This window comes from Dipodomys merriami, unplaced genomic scaffold (assembly GCF_024711535.1).
Source record: "Dipodomys merriami isolate MVZ:Mamm:240054 unplaced genomic scaffold, mDipMer1.0.p SCAF_177, whole genome shotgun sequence".
In the NCBI taxonomy this organism is placed as follows: Eukaryota; Metazoa; Chordata; class Mammalia; order Rodentia; family Heteromyidae; genus Dipodomys; species Dipodomys merriami.
The window spans coordinates 2,145,504-2,161,129 of NW_027203126.1; the positions used below are offsets into that span (position 1 = coordinate 2,145,504).

Sequence of the window (15,626 nt, forward strand, 5' to 3'; positions counted from 1 at the left end):
ATACCACGGAAGAGAGAAGCTGAGCTTGGAGAATGGGTCTGAGCAGATGCAGAGGTGATCAAGGGGGATCCCCACATGCCTTTCCAACTTCTTCTCGTGGTTCAACTTCTCTACCATACTGAGCTTCCTTTCAAGAAAAGAAAAAAAGCAAGACAGGAATGAGGTTGGATCTTGATGAACTAAGTGGTCCCAGCTAGGGGCCTAGAGCCAAGCTGCTTTTCCTGATGCACTGAGGAGGGTTCAAATCTTACTTTTAGCTTTTATTCTCATGATGGAGAACCTCCTTTTAAAACAACAACAACAACAAACTTGTGTGCTCCTCACGCTTTTCATTTTCCTCCTGAGTCTCGGTGAGCCCCACTCTGTCTCTGGGGGCTCTTTCAAGCTTTGGGCCAACGACGTGGGTTATAATCTCACAAACTTGCTACTTATCAGAGGTGGGGCTCCCACTCAGGGACTGGGAGCCATCTGACCTGATTCCCTTGTCCCCTCCCATCTGGCTGACTGTGAGCTAAATCCTCACGACGAACAGCTTTCAAGTGACCTGGAATGGTGGTACCTGTGCTGGAAGCTTCTAGGCTAATCAAGGTTGTTAGTTCCTCAAGGAGAGTTCTATCTATGGGTAGAGCAAAGGTGAAGAAAATAAGAGAAATGAAGGGAGAGGTAGAGATAGGTAGAGCCTTATTTATCTATCTAGATAGATATAGAGATAGATAGGTAAAGAATTCCATCTGTGTTTTATTTTTCTAACTTCAGAAAGAGCTGTGTTCCTGGTGGGACAACAAGAGATCATAAGAAAAAAAGAAAGAAAAAAAACAAAGGCCATTTGCTTTGGGTTAAAGGGGGGGGGGGGGGGTTGGTCTCTCCCCGAATGGCTGGCACTACTTTACGATAGTGTGTGTGTGTGTGTGTGTGTGCGCACTGCAGACCAGGCAGGACCGTTTGCGAATCTCGCAGTTTGGGGAGAAATTTGGTACTGGGAGTGGAAATGTGTGACTCACACAAAGCCAGCTCAGAGAAGGAAGCAGGTGACACAAGCCTACACCCGCAGTGAGATGAATCCACGTGTCCTTTCTTCCCTGGGTTGATCCCTGCCTGCCTTGAACTGCTGGCGTGGTGGCCCCCACACCTCAACTCCAACAGCCAGCCGAGAACGGAGCCATTTCCATCCATCATGGCACCCCAAACACCACCACCACTGGTGAGTACTGGACATAAGGGTCACTCTACTAACTCTGGGCTTCACCGGTGAACCTGTGGGCTCCTTCCTTCTTTCTGATGACCTCCGTGTGGGCAGAGAGCTGGGGCTCAGGCCTGAACCTCACAAGGGCCTGGCTGAGTGAGTCATGAGCCTTGAGACTCTCCAGGATGCTCCAGTATTACAGCTTTCGGGGGGAAAAAGGCCCAAATCTCCTCTCTCTCTCTCTCTCTTACACACACACATCTGGCCTCTTTAATCAGATCCTCAGAGACAGAAGGAAAACCAAACCAAAAAAAGAGACATTGCCCAAAACTATTTAGAACTTCCCTTCCCCTCTCCCTCCCAGCAGCGCGCACACGTGTGCACACACACACATACACACACACAGAGTACAAATAAATAATTCAAATACTGCTGAGTGACAGGGTGAGAGAGGAAAAAAACCAACCCTGCATCACATATACATAAATAAATAAAATTATAAATTAAAAGATAAATAAGTCAAATAAATATGAAAACCCCAAAAAGTTTGCTAGGAGCTCCTGGGCAGGAACACACACACATACAACACACACACACACACACACACACACAATGACAAGGTTCCTCAAGGACGTGTGAATGAAGACAGTTTGCAAGGCTGTACGCATGCATTCTGCAGCTGTCCAGCTCAGGAGGCCGATGCCACTGGGAGCCTTTTTTCTCCAGGAGGGAGATGCATCCTGTTTGGGTTCTTGGGTGGGGCCCAGGGTTATTTACAGTTGCTGTACATGCCTGCCCAGAGGCCCTGCCCCTGCCATCCGGCCTCTGCCGTGGCACCGTGGGCATCCACTAGTCTTCAGTCTGAGCCTTTTAGGATGGCTGCGTGGCCGCTGGTCCTTCAGGGCTGATGTGACGGATGGGGAAGCCAGGGCCGGGGAAGAGCGCTGATCTCTAAGGAGAAGACTTTCCCAAATATTTTCCTTGGGGGTAGGAGTGATTTTGTGTGTGTGTGTGTGTGTGAAGTTCCATCTTTGATCCCTCAGTCCTCCAGTGATCTTTCCTCCCTCCATGCTCCTGGTCTCACCACAGACTCGACACCCAACAGCCTCACTGGAAAGCGAGGCAGCTGGAGGTGGGGGGGGGGGATGCCCAAGTTATTTTAAGGATTCTCTCCCTCGCCCGCCTGCCTCTGGGGCCGTGGGTAGATAAAGCAGCTGGTGTTGTCTGTATGTCAGAGGGCGGCTTGCCCTTGATGCCCCAAGCTGGGCAGAGTGGGGAGGGAAGGGATGAAAAGAAATAAAAGTAGGTTTTTCCCAAGTGGACAAAAAGCTTTAGAAGCTAGAGGGAGGCTAGTTTTATGCCCCCCCCAACTGAGCCACTGTGCCCCCCATTCTGGAGAAACAAACAAATCCTGAAAGGTAAGGAGAGTGGCTTAGGCTGAAGAGGGGGTGGGGTGAAGGAAGGGTGCCAGGCTGCCCTGGGTAGAATCCAGGGTGCAGCAGCCTGGGCAGTGGGGAAGGGGCGGGCGGGCGCCAACTGGAGGGCAAGGCTAGACTGACTGGCGCTGGGGGCTGGCCACTGGCCACTGGCACTGAGGAATTTCCAGCAGATGGTCCCGTGGAATTACGCTGGTGCCAGCTAGTGGGACGGAAGCAAATGTGGGGCTGTGGCTCAAGCCGTTCTGGCTGTTGTACTGTGTGTTCTTTCCTGTGGGGCTACAGGGCTCCTGTATACAGCCAGAAGGTTTTGTACCAACCGTGTGTGGAGAACCCGCTGAGACACAGGATAGAAGACCCTCATCCTTACGTGTTCACACATGCAGCCAGAGAAACCATTGCGCGTCGCCAGCGCTTCCTCCATCCCAGTCCTATGTCAAAAGCTGCTGCCACTATCTTCTTCTTCTTCTTCTTCCTCCTCCTCCTCCTCCACTTCTTCTTCTTCTTCTTCTTCTTCTTCTTCTTCTTCTTCTTCTTCTTCTTCTTCTTCTTCTTCTTCTTCTTCTTCTTCTTCTTCTTCTTCCTCCTCCTCCTCCTCCTCCTCCTCCTCCTCCTCCTCCTCCTCCTCTGCTCTGGTCTGGTCTGTCAGAGGAAGACCTTTAACTCCTAACATTCCCTTCCCCCGCTTTTTTTTTTGGTTGATTGTGGACTTGAACTCAGGGCCTGGATGCTGTCCCTGAGCTGTTTTGTTCAAGGCTAGCGTTCTACCACTTTGAGCCACAGCACCACTTCCCATCTTTCGGTGGTTCATTGGAGATAAGAGTCTCACAGACTTTCTTACCCGGGGCTGGCTTTGAACTGCGCTTCTCAGATCTCAGCCTCCTGAGTAGCTAGGATGACAGGTGTGAGCCATCCACCGGCGCCTGGCTTTTATCTTGCCACTGTCTTCCTGTCTCCAATCTCATCTCTTCCTGCTATCAGGTGAAACACACAATCCGGGAGATTGAGTGAAGGGAGAAGAAGGGCAGGTGGAATGAATTCCCCTTGGCCTTCTGGAAACGTCCCGAGAGTGGCTCTCATCCCTGCGTATCCGTGGCCAAGCCCAAACTTTCCAGTCACAGAACCATTGCTCCCCATGAAACCATGAGGTGTATGTGTGTGTGTGTGTGTGTGTGTGTGTGTGTGTGTGTGTGTATGCACGCATGCGTGCCAAGAGAGAATGTCTCTATCTGCCCAGGCCTGACATGAGCCCCACGATGGTGCTAGTAAATAAAGGCTCCAAGCAGCTTGACATCTTGACTTAGGTGGTGACCTCCCATCCCTCTATCCTCCCCCCCACCCCAGAACTCCTGTTTCCTCCTCCCCAGAAAAAGCAGGCAGGACAGAGTCCTGTCACCAGGGAGAAGGCCGGGCAGGCAGGTAGTAGGGAAGGCTGGCAGGGCATAAAGGGTCCCCACCGGCAGCTGGTTCAAGGCAAGGCCCTTGCTTTTAGCGCCTTGTGCTAGAATAGCTGTCCGCTGAGCTGTAGCTGCGGCTGCGGCTGCGGCTGCGGCTGCGGCTCCGGGAGCCCAGGCTGGGGCTGCGGGAGCTGGAGCTGCTCCTGGTCCTGCTGCGGCTGCGGCTGCGGCTGGGACTCCGGCTGCGGGAGTAGCCGGGGCTGGCGGAGCGGCTGCTCCCGCTGCTGTACCAGGAGGAGGCGCTGCTGAGGCTGCTGGACGACGAGGGGCTGGGCCGGTAGTAAGGGATGGGGCGCTTCCGGGCACTGCAGAGACCACAGAGGAAGGATGCTGTGGTCAGGGCTGCTCTCCTCCCAGCCTCAACCCAGAGAAGCCTCTGCCTGGCCTGCCCCAGCCCCTTAAAGGGTTAAAACAAGCCCAAAGCAAACAACAACACAATGACAAGTCCAGTACAAAGTCTCAGCTGAGTACTGACCGGTCATCTAAGCCCCCCTTCCTCCCTCCCTCCGTGTTTTTCTCTTTGACAAAGGAAGCCCCCAGGGCTCAGAGAGCCTCCAGCTGGCAATACAATCTCCATCTAAACTTTTAATTGCGGGTTTGGGGGTTGCTATTTTTACTTTTACTAGAGCCTTCTATTTCCAGTATCTTCTAGTTTCTATTTCTAGGCAGAGGGGCTGGTTATTTATTTATTTATGGATGGAGCATCAAGTTTCTTTTCAAATAAATGCAGGGGGCCTTTGTAAGGAGCATAACCATTTGAAGAAAATCATCTCAGCCGTCATAATCACTAGGGGAAAAATAAAGGCAGAAGTAGGATGGAAGAGAAGCATGGCTCCTTAAAGTATTTGGGTGGGGGTGTGTGTGACTCCATCTCCAAGGATGGTATACAGTGCCCTAGAGGTCCCTGGGTTAAGGGGCTTGATTCATGACAGCCTAATTTGGGGGGGGGGAAAGCACGAAGACTTTCTCCCAGCTCTCAAAGCCTGAGAAATGGTTTTTGTTCAAACCATCAGCCCTCTCTGCTACAGCTTTTCTGAGGTCTTAACCTTAGTGCAGTTTGCATTTACATTGAGAGGAAGGGAGAGAGGAAGGGTGAGTGAATACAATTGTAATAGTGTATGTATGTAAAAATGGAACCAGGTAGCTTGAGGTTGGCAGAGATGGGGAAGAATGATGACAAGGTTGGTATTGATGGAGATGTATTGTTCAGTACCCATAAACTGACAGGTTGAACGGAAACCCTTTCGTGCTACTTACAGATAATAAAAAGTTATATAGCAAAAAGTGAGGACAAGCAATTAAAAAAAGGCGCATTTACATCTCTCTGCCCCTTTCCAGTTCACCTTGACGATTACTCCTGGGATTTTACTTTTCCTTCCAGTATTTCATGCGTGAGAAAGCCGGCTCCGGAGTCCCCACAGCCAAGATGCCACGCCAAATCGTTTTCTCCCCTCTCCCCATCGTCTTCCTCTAAGTCCCTGCCGCACCTAAGCAAGCAATCCTGCTTTCCCTTCTCTGCTCTTCGATCCATCACATGTAGATCGATGAAAACCTGTCATTCTGAGCATGCAGGACTAGGCTGAACGTGACAACCATCAGGCCGACGCCCTGCCCAGTGGCCCTTGGCCTGTCTGCCTCCTGGGTCCCAGCCTCCAACTCCACCCCCATCCCTACACTGGCCCCGCCCACGGGCTCCTTGGCCCCACCCACAGACTCCAGACCCCGCCCGTGCACTCCTGGGCCCCACCCACACCTGAGCTCATGCGTTTAGGCATCCATATGCTTCTACGCCCCACTCACACACCGCAGCTCCCCAACCCACACCTAGGCCCCGCCCACACGCTCCCAGGCCCCCCTCTCACGTTCCTAGGCCCCGCCCATGCATGCATAGGCCCCGCCCACACGCTCCCAGCCCCTCACGTTCCTAGGCCCCGCCCATGGACGCATAGGCTCCGCCCACACGCTCCCCACATGCTCCTAGGCCCCGTCCACAGCGAGCTAATGCGTTTAGGCATCCATATGTTTCTATGCCCCACTCACACACACCAGCTCCCTGACCCATACCTAGGCCCCACCCACACGCTCCCAGGTCCCCCTCACGCTCCTAGGCCCCGCCCACACGCTCCCCTCACGCCCCCTAGGCCCCACCCACATGCTCCCAGGCCCCCCTCTCACGTTCCTAGGCCCCGCCCATTCATGCATAGGCCCCGCCCACACGCTCCCAGGCCCCCAATCTCACGTCCCCAGGCCCCGCCCACGCACGCAAGGCCCCGCCCACACGCTGACAGGCCCCGCCCACTTAGTCTCAGAGTTCGGGAGGGGTGTCCCTGCGCTGCCCCAGTCTCCAGGGCCCAGCTGGGACGGGGGGTGGGGGGGAAGGCCGGTCCCCTGGCCCCTGGCCTCACCTTGTAATCCTCCGAGCCTCCAGGTGGCTCGGGGAGTCTCTCCGGCGCTTCCTCATGGGCGAGTAGGATCGGCGCCGCCGGCGCTCGCGCTCCCGGGGCTGCGAGTCCTTCTCGCTGTATTTGGGGTCCCGCTCCCTGAAGGGGTGCGAGGGCGGGGTTACTGGGGAGCCGGGCTGCGCTGGGGTGAGCACGCGGGAGTGGGGCGTCCACGTCTCCTCCTCACCCGGCCCCTCTGCCCCCCCAGGGCCGGGAGGGCACCCGCGGGCGCTCCAGCTGGGCCCTGTGGTGTGAGGACGGACGGGGGCGGCCTTCCGGGGGTGAGGAGGCGAATGTCACCAGGGTCCTGGTGTGGGTAAGGACGGGGCTGGGGTGGTTGGAGCCTGGGGTTTGAGTTCTGGGGTGCGGCTGTAGGTATGGTCTGGGGTGGGGACGCCAGGGTAATATTTGGGCGTTATTGCCGTTTTTGATGGAGCAGAGCGGGGGAGAAAAGGCTCCTCATCCCCATCTGCAGCGCTGGAAGGAGGTACAGTGCCCAGGGTATGGGAGACTGGGCCTGAGAAGGGGAACTGAGCCAAAGGGGGTGTGTGTGGGGGAAGGGCCATCCGGGGCGTAGCCATCCAGGGGGCGGGGCCTACCTGCTCACATAGGGCTGCCCTGGGGGCGGAGCTGTTCCTTCGGGGGCGGGGCCAATCAGGGGGCGGGGCCTACCGGCTTTGGGGCGGTCCTGGGGGCGGGGCCGTTCCTGCTGGGGCGGGGCCTTCCCAGGGGCGGGGCCAGCCAGGGGCAGGCCCATTCCTGCTGGGGCGGGGCATCCCCGCCTTACCTGCCCGGGCTGTAGCGGGAGTAGCTGGGGCTACGTCGGGACCGCGAACTTCTGCTGGGCGGGCTCCTCTTGCCGGATTTGGAAGAATAGCTGGGAGAGCGGGAGTAAGACCTGGGAAGAGGGAGCAGACCCTGAAGAACCTGCTGAGCATGTGCTCTAGGGTCGCACCTCACACCTAAGGGTCTGTTCACCTGGTGCCCGGGTGGAGACCCGCTCAGGAATCAGAGCCGGGGGTCGGTGTCCCCGTCCCCCTGCGTGGTCACAAACAAAAAGGAGTTATGATTCACTCATTCACTTGCTGTCTCGGCTGTTTATTATTGTGTGATCTTGGATATGCAGCTTAACGTCTCTGGGCTTCTTTTATTCATTCATTCATTCATTTTTATATTTTTTTCATCTGTAACATGAGGGTAATAATAGTACTTGCCCTCTAAGGTTGTGTAAATCAAATGAGCAAATTAGGGTAAATCACTTAGCATGTTGACATATTTGCTAAGGGCTAATTAGCCAGCATGTGGCGAATGTTAACTGTGGCTAGTTTATTAAGTACCAGACACTGGACTAATGCTTCCTGTGCATTTCATCTCATCCTCAATGCATGCACCACCTAAGGGCTAGGTACTATTATCAGTTCCCTCCAGTAGATGGGGAACAGAGACACAGAGAACGGATACATGAAGTGGAACATTCCAGAAATAAACAGCCTTCTAAGTTTTAAGTTGTGTGTCACTCTGAGTAGCAAAGTGAGATTTCTTGCTGTCCTGCTGTTTCCTCCCCAGGCGAATGGTTTTGACCAGATCCACATCCAACCATCCACACACTTCAGGGCGTGTGTGTGTGTGTGTGTGTGTGTGTGCAAGTGCCCACCCTCCTTCACTAATGCTGCCCCCATTGAGGGTGAAAACAGCAGGGCTGGCAGTTCAGATTTGCCAAAGAGAAGCTATAGCGTCCTTCCTATGCATGGGAAGGTGTGCATTCTTCAGCTAAAAGCAAAGCTGAGGTGGCTAAGATCAATGCTCTGAGCAAACCTTCTCTCAGTGAAATTAAAGGAAGAAGGAAGTCCATGCTACTTTTGCTCAAACTGCAAAGTGCACGACAGGCGATTGGCTAGGATGGAAATGGCAGTCATGATGGGGTTTAGTGCACCCTCTGGGATCATGGGATGAAACTGCGGTGGACCGGGGGAGGGGGAGGGTTACCCACTTACAAATGATCAATCCCTATGCCATGTGTGATCTTCCATCTCTGCCAGTGCCTCCCACCTTTACACAGGGCAGGAGTGAAGGAAGGGCTCATTTAATCCCAGTGCCCTGTACATGGGTCCAGCTGTGGCCTCTGGAAAAGAGGCAGCTGTGCATTGAGAAATATTATAAGAAAGAGAACCATGCTTGCAGACAACTGGGAAGCATAACTCCAGGCATTTTTCATCCACATAATTCTCCTTTTCTCTGGAGCCATGGGAGTCATTTTTCATGACCTTAGAATCAGAAATAACTGCTTTCCCAAGCTGCTCCTTCAATTCTTACCTGTGTGTGTGTGTGTGTGTGTGTGTGCATGGGCGCGCATGTGCATGTGGGCACACACTCGTGCCTGTGCATGCACACGTGCATGTCAGTCCTAGGACTTGAACTTAGGACTCAAGCGCACCGTTCCACTTCTGACTTTTTTTGTGATTAATTAGAAATAGTCTCACAGACTTTCCTGCTCCGACTGGCTTTAAACCATGTTCTTTAGCGCTCAGCTTCCTAAGTAGCTAGGATTTACAGGTGTGAGCCGTTGGTGCCCAACTCCCTTGTCTCCTTTTTTTTTTGGTTACTATCATAACAATTAATGGAATGATTTTTCTCTTTGCTTTGTTCACCAGTGATCTCAGAGGTCCATCTCCATAGCAACTATATATAATGTGGGACAGGCCTTTGGGGATTTAAACTTCTTTTTGACTGAATGACTGAATTTATATTTTTCTCCTCAGTTTTCCTTTCCTTTCAGCCTAATCTACTCTTTCACTGACATCATGCTATCAGGTGAAATATTTGTGTGTGTGTGTGAGAGAGAGAGAGAGAGAGAGAGGAAGAGAGAGGGAGAGAGAAAGGGAGAGAGAGAGGGGGGAGGGAGGGAGGAGGGTGGGAGGGAGGGAGGGAGGGAAGGAGAGGGAGAGCTGCCTTACCTCCATTTTGAAAATAGATTGGTCTTGAAGTAACCAACTAAATGAGCAAGTGCATTTTAATCACATGGTTTTAGGAGATGAATAGTCAACCTTCTGTTGGGAATTTTTCATCTGCTGAAGAAGGCTGGTTTGGTTAGATAGGATGGATGGAGTGTACCAATCCCTGAGGGCGTGTGTCTACATATGCTATAACAGCGTTACTCTACATGAGATAATTAGGTGATTGCCAATGGTTACTGAATTGTGTGTGTGTGTGGGGAGGGGGGTAGGATGGAAAAGGAGCCACGAAGACTAGTCTCTCTGCAGTGAGACTTTGCAGCTCCTCCATTAAGAAGGGCATCCTCGAGGCTGGGAAGGTGGCTCAGTGGTAGAGCACTCGCCTTGCATGCCTGAGGCCCTGGGTTCGATTCCTCAGCACCACATAAGCAAAAAGAAAATAGCCGTAAGTGGCACTGTGGCTCAAGTGGTAGAGCGCTAGCCTTGAGCTGAAGAGCTGAGGGACAGCGCCCAGGCCCAGAATTCAGGCCCCACGACCAGACTCCCCCCCCAAAAAAGAAGGGCATCCTTGCACTTGGATTAGTCTTGTGACTAATACTACAGCATTAGTATACAATAGTATATAATATAGCATATATTACATATGACATATACTCTATATTCTATAGTGTATATATAGTATATACATAAGTATACTATATAATATTCCATATAATATATAGTACACACTACATATATACTATATATACATATATAGTATTTATGTACTATATGTATATACTATATACTATAGCTTATAGTAGTAGAAGGGTAGCATGTCACTTCTTAGCCTAGGACTGAACCTGTACATTACTTCTGTCTGTCTGTCTGTCTCCTCTCTCATCAGCCTGTGAATGGTGGATGAGAGATATCCTAGAACAGAGATGAACAGTGTGGGGGAAGGGGAGGGCAGTGGTTTAATGCAGTCTTCCGCCAGCCAGCTCTCCCTCGGATCGCAGACACGTGCAGAGGCATGGTAGGCACAGGAGGACCGGCCCGCAGAGCCCAGCCCAGATGGCAGCCAGGGAATCGGGAACTAACCAAACACTGTTTTTGTTTTAAGGATGCTAAATTCAGAGGTAATTTTTTATGCAGCAGAAGCTCATTGATACCCATATCTTATCCTCATCCTAACAGCCCCAAAGAAACAAATACTCATTGTTTTTCCAGCACCTTTCTGAGAGCTGCCCATGGGGACCAGTGGGCTGTGTGTCCTTATTGGTATCTTGTGTCTAAGCTCAGTGAGGTTAACTGACTTTCCCAAGGCCCACCAGCTAGTAAGGGATAGAATGAGTATTTCGATTCAAGTCAGTCTGGCTCTTCTCTCCCCTGGGTGGATGGTGGGTGGGTAGGTGTGGTTGCTGTAACTCACTGTCAGAGAGAAGCAGAGTGAAGGGGGAAGCCACACTCACCTTTTCTCCGAGGAGGTGGATCGGCTCCGGGTGTAGCTGGGGGAGGCCCTGGGATCTGGCGACCTGGAAGAGTGGCTGGAGGATCGCGTGCTGACATAGGAAGGGCTACGAGAGCACTCCTTCAGCGGGGAACTCCGGGCTGTGCTGGACTTCTTCACCTTGGCGCATTCCAGGCATGGAGACTGAAATCCCCTGCAGGAGGAAGAGCCCTGGCCATCACCCAAAGGCCACCACCCCCAAGAACATCTTCATCTGGTACTCTCCTCTTCACCTTTACCCAGGGGATGGAGAGCTCCCCCCACATCCGAAGACTTGCCAAGGGAAGGGGCCCTCAGAGGAGATGGATGACTCATAGCGTCCCCGGGTCCCAGGACCACACCACCAGCACTCCACGAGGTCAGTGTGGGCTTGACTTGAAATAACCTAAGTCACACAGGAAGGGATTTATTCTCCTTCTGGTCTCTTTTGTGAGTGCCCGCTTACATTAATGAGAAATCCATAGCCGAGTGCTCTAGTGTGTGTTTAACACCTCTGTAACACTTTGTGACCTCCCAAAGATAGGAGGAGGGAGCAGGCTTCGGATTCGGAGACTTGGGCAGGAAACTATAAAGGAGAACACAATTCAATCCACTGTGTTTTAATCAGAGGTAGTTTTATGGGGAGTCTCCTAGATCAGATCAGTGATCCTAATGTTTTTTCTGTTTCCGATAGTACCGTACATTTCCTTCTAGAAACAGCGAGTCCGTTACAGTGAATAGATGACGCCACAGACATAGTAAAAATCAAAAAAGGTGGCCTGTGGTTGGTTGAAGTTTGAGAATCTTTGGTGGAGTCCATTTTGTAGAAGGAAGGGTTGAATCTCTTCCCCCCCCCAAAAAAAAGGGGTGTTTGGAGCGCTTGGTCAGAATCCCCCCCGAAAGTCAAGGTCATCCTGTCTAGAGCCATATTCGATGTCTTTTGGGATCTCTGTCAAGACCTGGAATTGGGTCAAGAGTCAAGTTCAAGTTCAAGTCGTGCGGTTGCTGGGCTCACGGTGGCCAGGCCCCTGCTCACGGGCCCAATCTCAGCACGCCACTCATCTCAGCTTCAACTTTAACTCACAGGCTATTCATTCCTCCTGGACCATCCATCCCTGCGTTCTCGGTGCTCACCAGGCCTCTGAGCACTGGAGCCTCTGCTACCTTCTCCTCTCTTCCTCACCTGGCATCTTCACGATTCTGTTTTCGTTTGACGCTCCCTTTTCTGGAAAACTCTCCTGGATTCCCCTCCACCCCACACTGGGCTGGGGAATCTCTAGAACTTAAAGCCTACTCTCCAGGCTTTGCCATCTCTAGAGGGGTCACATGATCTCAGTGTATCTGTGTCCTCTTGCCTTGCCTGTTGAGGTACTGGGGTACAGGGCCCATGGCTTTCTGGACATTATCCTCACACCTTACTTGGTCCATATTGCCTGTGTCATCAATACCTCGCTATAAGTGAATGCTTTGGACCTCTTCAGCATTGTTTTGTTGAGTCCTCCTGTCCGTCTGATGAAACTGGTCCTTCAAGTAGGCTCCAGTGGCAGAGACGGCCTAGAAGGGCTAGTTCCTTGCCGAGGCCAACCAGAGTCCCAAACTCTGCTCTGTCCAGTTCTAAAGCCCACGAGTCTATCCCCTCTCCAGCTCCCCCGTCTTCAGTGTCTGTGACTCCCTTAGTTCAAAGCTTCAGCCCCTGTCTCTCTGCCCGAGGCTGGAGTGAGACGACAATGATTTCACCATCATCCGTTCTGCATGCTTTCATCTGACCATGCACGGAGATCAAATGAATCAGGCAGCAATCTCTAGATGCCTCCTGGACTTCGCTTCGGTTCAGGAGACAGCTTCATCTTTGACTGCTGATGCTATCACTTATTAACTCATTTTTTTCAACCACCCTGAGCCTCAGTTTCCTCATCCATTTTTTTTCTGTTTCCAAAAAAGGTTATACTTGAACCTTTTTCATAAACATCTGATGAGGAATGAAGGAAGGTTATTCAGGGGAAGCACATTCTACCGCATTGGGGCTCAGTGAATACTAACTGCCATTATTATTATTAATTTTTATTTTTGTGTGCGAACCAGTACTGGAACTCAAGTCCTCCCTCTCTCACTTGGCTTGTTTGTTCAAGGCTGGCACTCTATCACTTGAGCCACATCTCCACTCCCAGCATTTTTGCTGGTTAATTGGAGATCAGAGTCTCACACACTTCTCTGCGAGGGCTAGCTTTGAACCATGATCCTTCAGCTCTCAGCCTCCTGAGAAGCTAGGATGACAAGCATGAGCCATCAGAACCCAGCTAGACATTCTCCTCCACCCCCCATTTGTCATTGTGACTATTGCTTTTCTCTGCTTTCCCTGTTTATCAGTACTTGGGCCTATCTGCAGACACGCATTCTCCCTCTCCCATCTGGGCTTGCTTGTTTGTGGGCATAGTGACATTGATTCTGAACTAGTTCTGGCTCCCTAGCCACGCTTGGGTGTAAGCTGAGACGAGGGGATGTCCTGAAGTGGAAAAACCAGGACTACAGATGGCTGCTGGCATGATTGTTCAAGACTGAAGCGGGCTATGCACTGGGGACAACTGTCGCTCTGTCCTTGCTACAATCATTCACTGTTTCAGTTGCTAAGGCACGGGACATTGAAAATCTTGGCCTCTTTGAACAAAGACAGACTCCTATCTCTAGCAAGAAGAAAACCTCCCTGCTTGCAGGCAGAGTGCACCAGTCAAACTCCGCCCCCCAACACACATCCATACATGGGTCTCACCAATGGGAAACCCCAGAGGAAAGCACCCACACTTGAGGGCTTCAGCAACAAGCTGCCGTTTGTGGTAGCAAGCCAAGGACTAAATAACTGAACAAACCGTGCCGACCAGGCCCTCTGTATGTGTCAGTGGCTCTTCTTACAGTTTCCTCTCTGATTATCGTTTTGCTGTGACTTTATTGGGGGAGGGAAGACAAGATAGTAGGAAAGCATGAAACAGCAGTATTGGGACTGGAGTCAACACAACAGGGGTGGAAAACAGAAAACTGCATCTGAACTAGGTGTATCGAGATGAAATAAAATACCTCTTCCTAAAAATTGTACCAGTAGGTAGCTGTCTATCTGTATAGGTGAATGAATGAGGCTTTATTTAGAGTAGTGTCATTCTTATAGAAGAATAGAGTGATAAGTGCATAGGGAATTCCCAACCCCCCTCCCCCCACCCACCTATGGGTTGAGATGGAAGAATTTACGTCAACCCACAGAGTCCTTAGTTTGCATTGGTGTTACAGCTCCTAAGGCCTAGAGTAATGTAATCTGATGGATTTCTATCATGGTTGCTGCATTCAGAATAATTTCAGGGCCTTAAAGACCCCCTATGGCCCACATCCTCATCCCTGCCAAACACTGATTTTTTTTCTTCCCTCTCTTCATATAGTTTTCTTTTTCCCCAGCATGGCATCGAGTTAAGACTGGCATCTTTCGCCCTAGTAATATGTATTGAGGGTCTCTCCGTGCATTCCCATGGCTTGCTAGGTCTTTCTTTTACTAATGAATCTTATTCCATTGTCTGAATGGATCATAGTTGTTGTTGTTTTGTTTTGTTTGTTTTTACTCAGTTACCCACTGAAGGGATAGGTTGGCTGCTTCTAAGCTTTTGCCAATGATAATCTAACCTGCTACGAACATCCATGTGCAGGTCTTGGTATGGATACGTTTTCAGTTGATGTGGGTAAATATTGTAGTGGATGATGATGATGATGATGATGATGACGATGATGATGGTGATGATTTTAATGAGAGTGACTTCAAATGCAGTTAATGTGAGACTTTCTCTCAAGATGACGGGTAGAGCCAATAGCTGCTTTTACCCGCTAGGCCTCCATTCTTTCTGCTGCAGAGGAATCTGGCCAGGCTGTCTTTTATTAGTCTCAGTGGGGTCCTATGACACATTCTAGTGGGAGGTTTGCTGCATCCCCTGGGCCCCCGTGATTGGTGCAGGAGTGAGTAAATAATCCAAACTGGTCCAAGCAGCGTCAGCAAACACCTGCCCTGGGTGTTTGGGGCTGCCATATTTTGGGGAAAGAGATCATTCTTCTTCTACTGACTGGCCAAACAGATAGAATATTTTCTGATAGTTTGTTCCCTGATGCTCTGGGAGGGTCTGCTGGAGAAGGGGGACCCTCCGAGCGGGGAAGAGCACAGCTGACAGATATAATAGGAGAGATTAATGACTATGGATATATTTTTGAGACCCTGGATCCAGCTAGACCCGGAGCTACAACTCCAGGATTTAAAAAAAAAAATGAAATCAGTGTGTCTTTTCTGAGAGTGCGAAGGTGATATTCAAGCAGGATTCCTCCCTCCCTGCTCTCCACAGCCCCGGCACACTAACCTTGATTCTCTGCCCCGGCTGGTGGGAGAGAGATTCTCCAAAACGGCTCCCTTGTTCTGGGGTGAAGAGGTGGTGAAGGAGTTCCCTGAATCAGAGGTGTGGCCACTGTTGAGATCTCCCCTCTTGCTCAGGCCCCCATGGGGGCTCCCTTTCTCCTGGCCCCGAGACCTGGCGGAGCTGGCCTGGGTGGAGGGTGGCGAGGAGGTATCATTGCCTGAGTCATATTCCTGGGAGCGTCCTCGGGACGTGGCAAGCCGGCCTGTCGCCTTGCTAAAGGGGTCCGCGGCAGACTCAGACCCAGTGATCTGAAA

At 51.4% G+C, this 15,626-nt stretch overlaps 1 protein-coding gene across 1 annotated transcript in view; it reads right to left on the reverse strand.

The window, feature by feature from the left end:
- Positions 1-3,983: 3,983 nt before the first annotated feature.
- The window catches only part of Srrm4 (serine/arginine repetitive matrix 4), a 100,544-nt gene continuing 88,901 nt past the window's right edge, over positions 3,984-15,626 (reverse strand). Inside the window, exons 9-13 of the mRNA XM_070026428.1 lie at positions 15,316-15,620; positions 10,920-11,111; positions 7,305-7,415; positions 6,482-6,616; positions 3,984-4,381 (exon numbers count right to left, since the gene is read on the reverse strand). Coding sequence (XP_069882529.1) covers positions 4,108-4,381; positions 6,482-6,616; positions 7,305-7,415; positions 10,920-11,111; positions 15,316-15,620 — 1,017 coding nt within the window. The 3' untranslated portion in view covers positions 3,984-4,107. The remainder of the gene's footprint in view (positions 4,382-6,481; positions 6,617-7,304; positions 7,416-10,919; positions 11,112-15,315; positions 15,621-15,626) is intronic.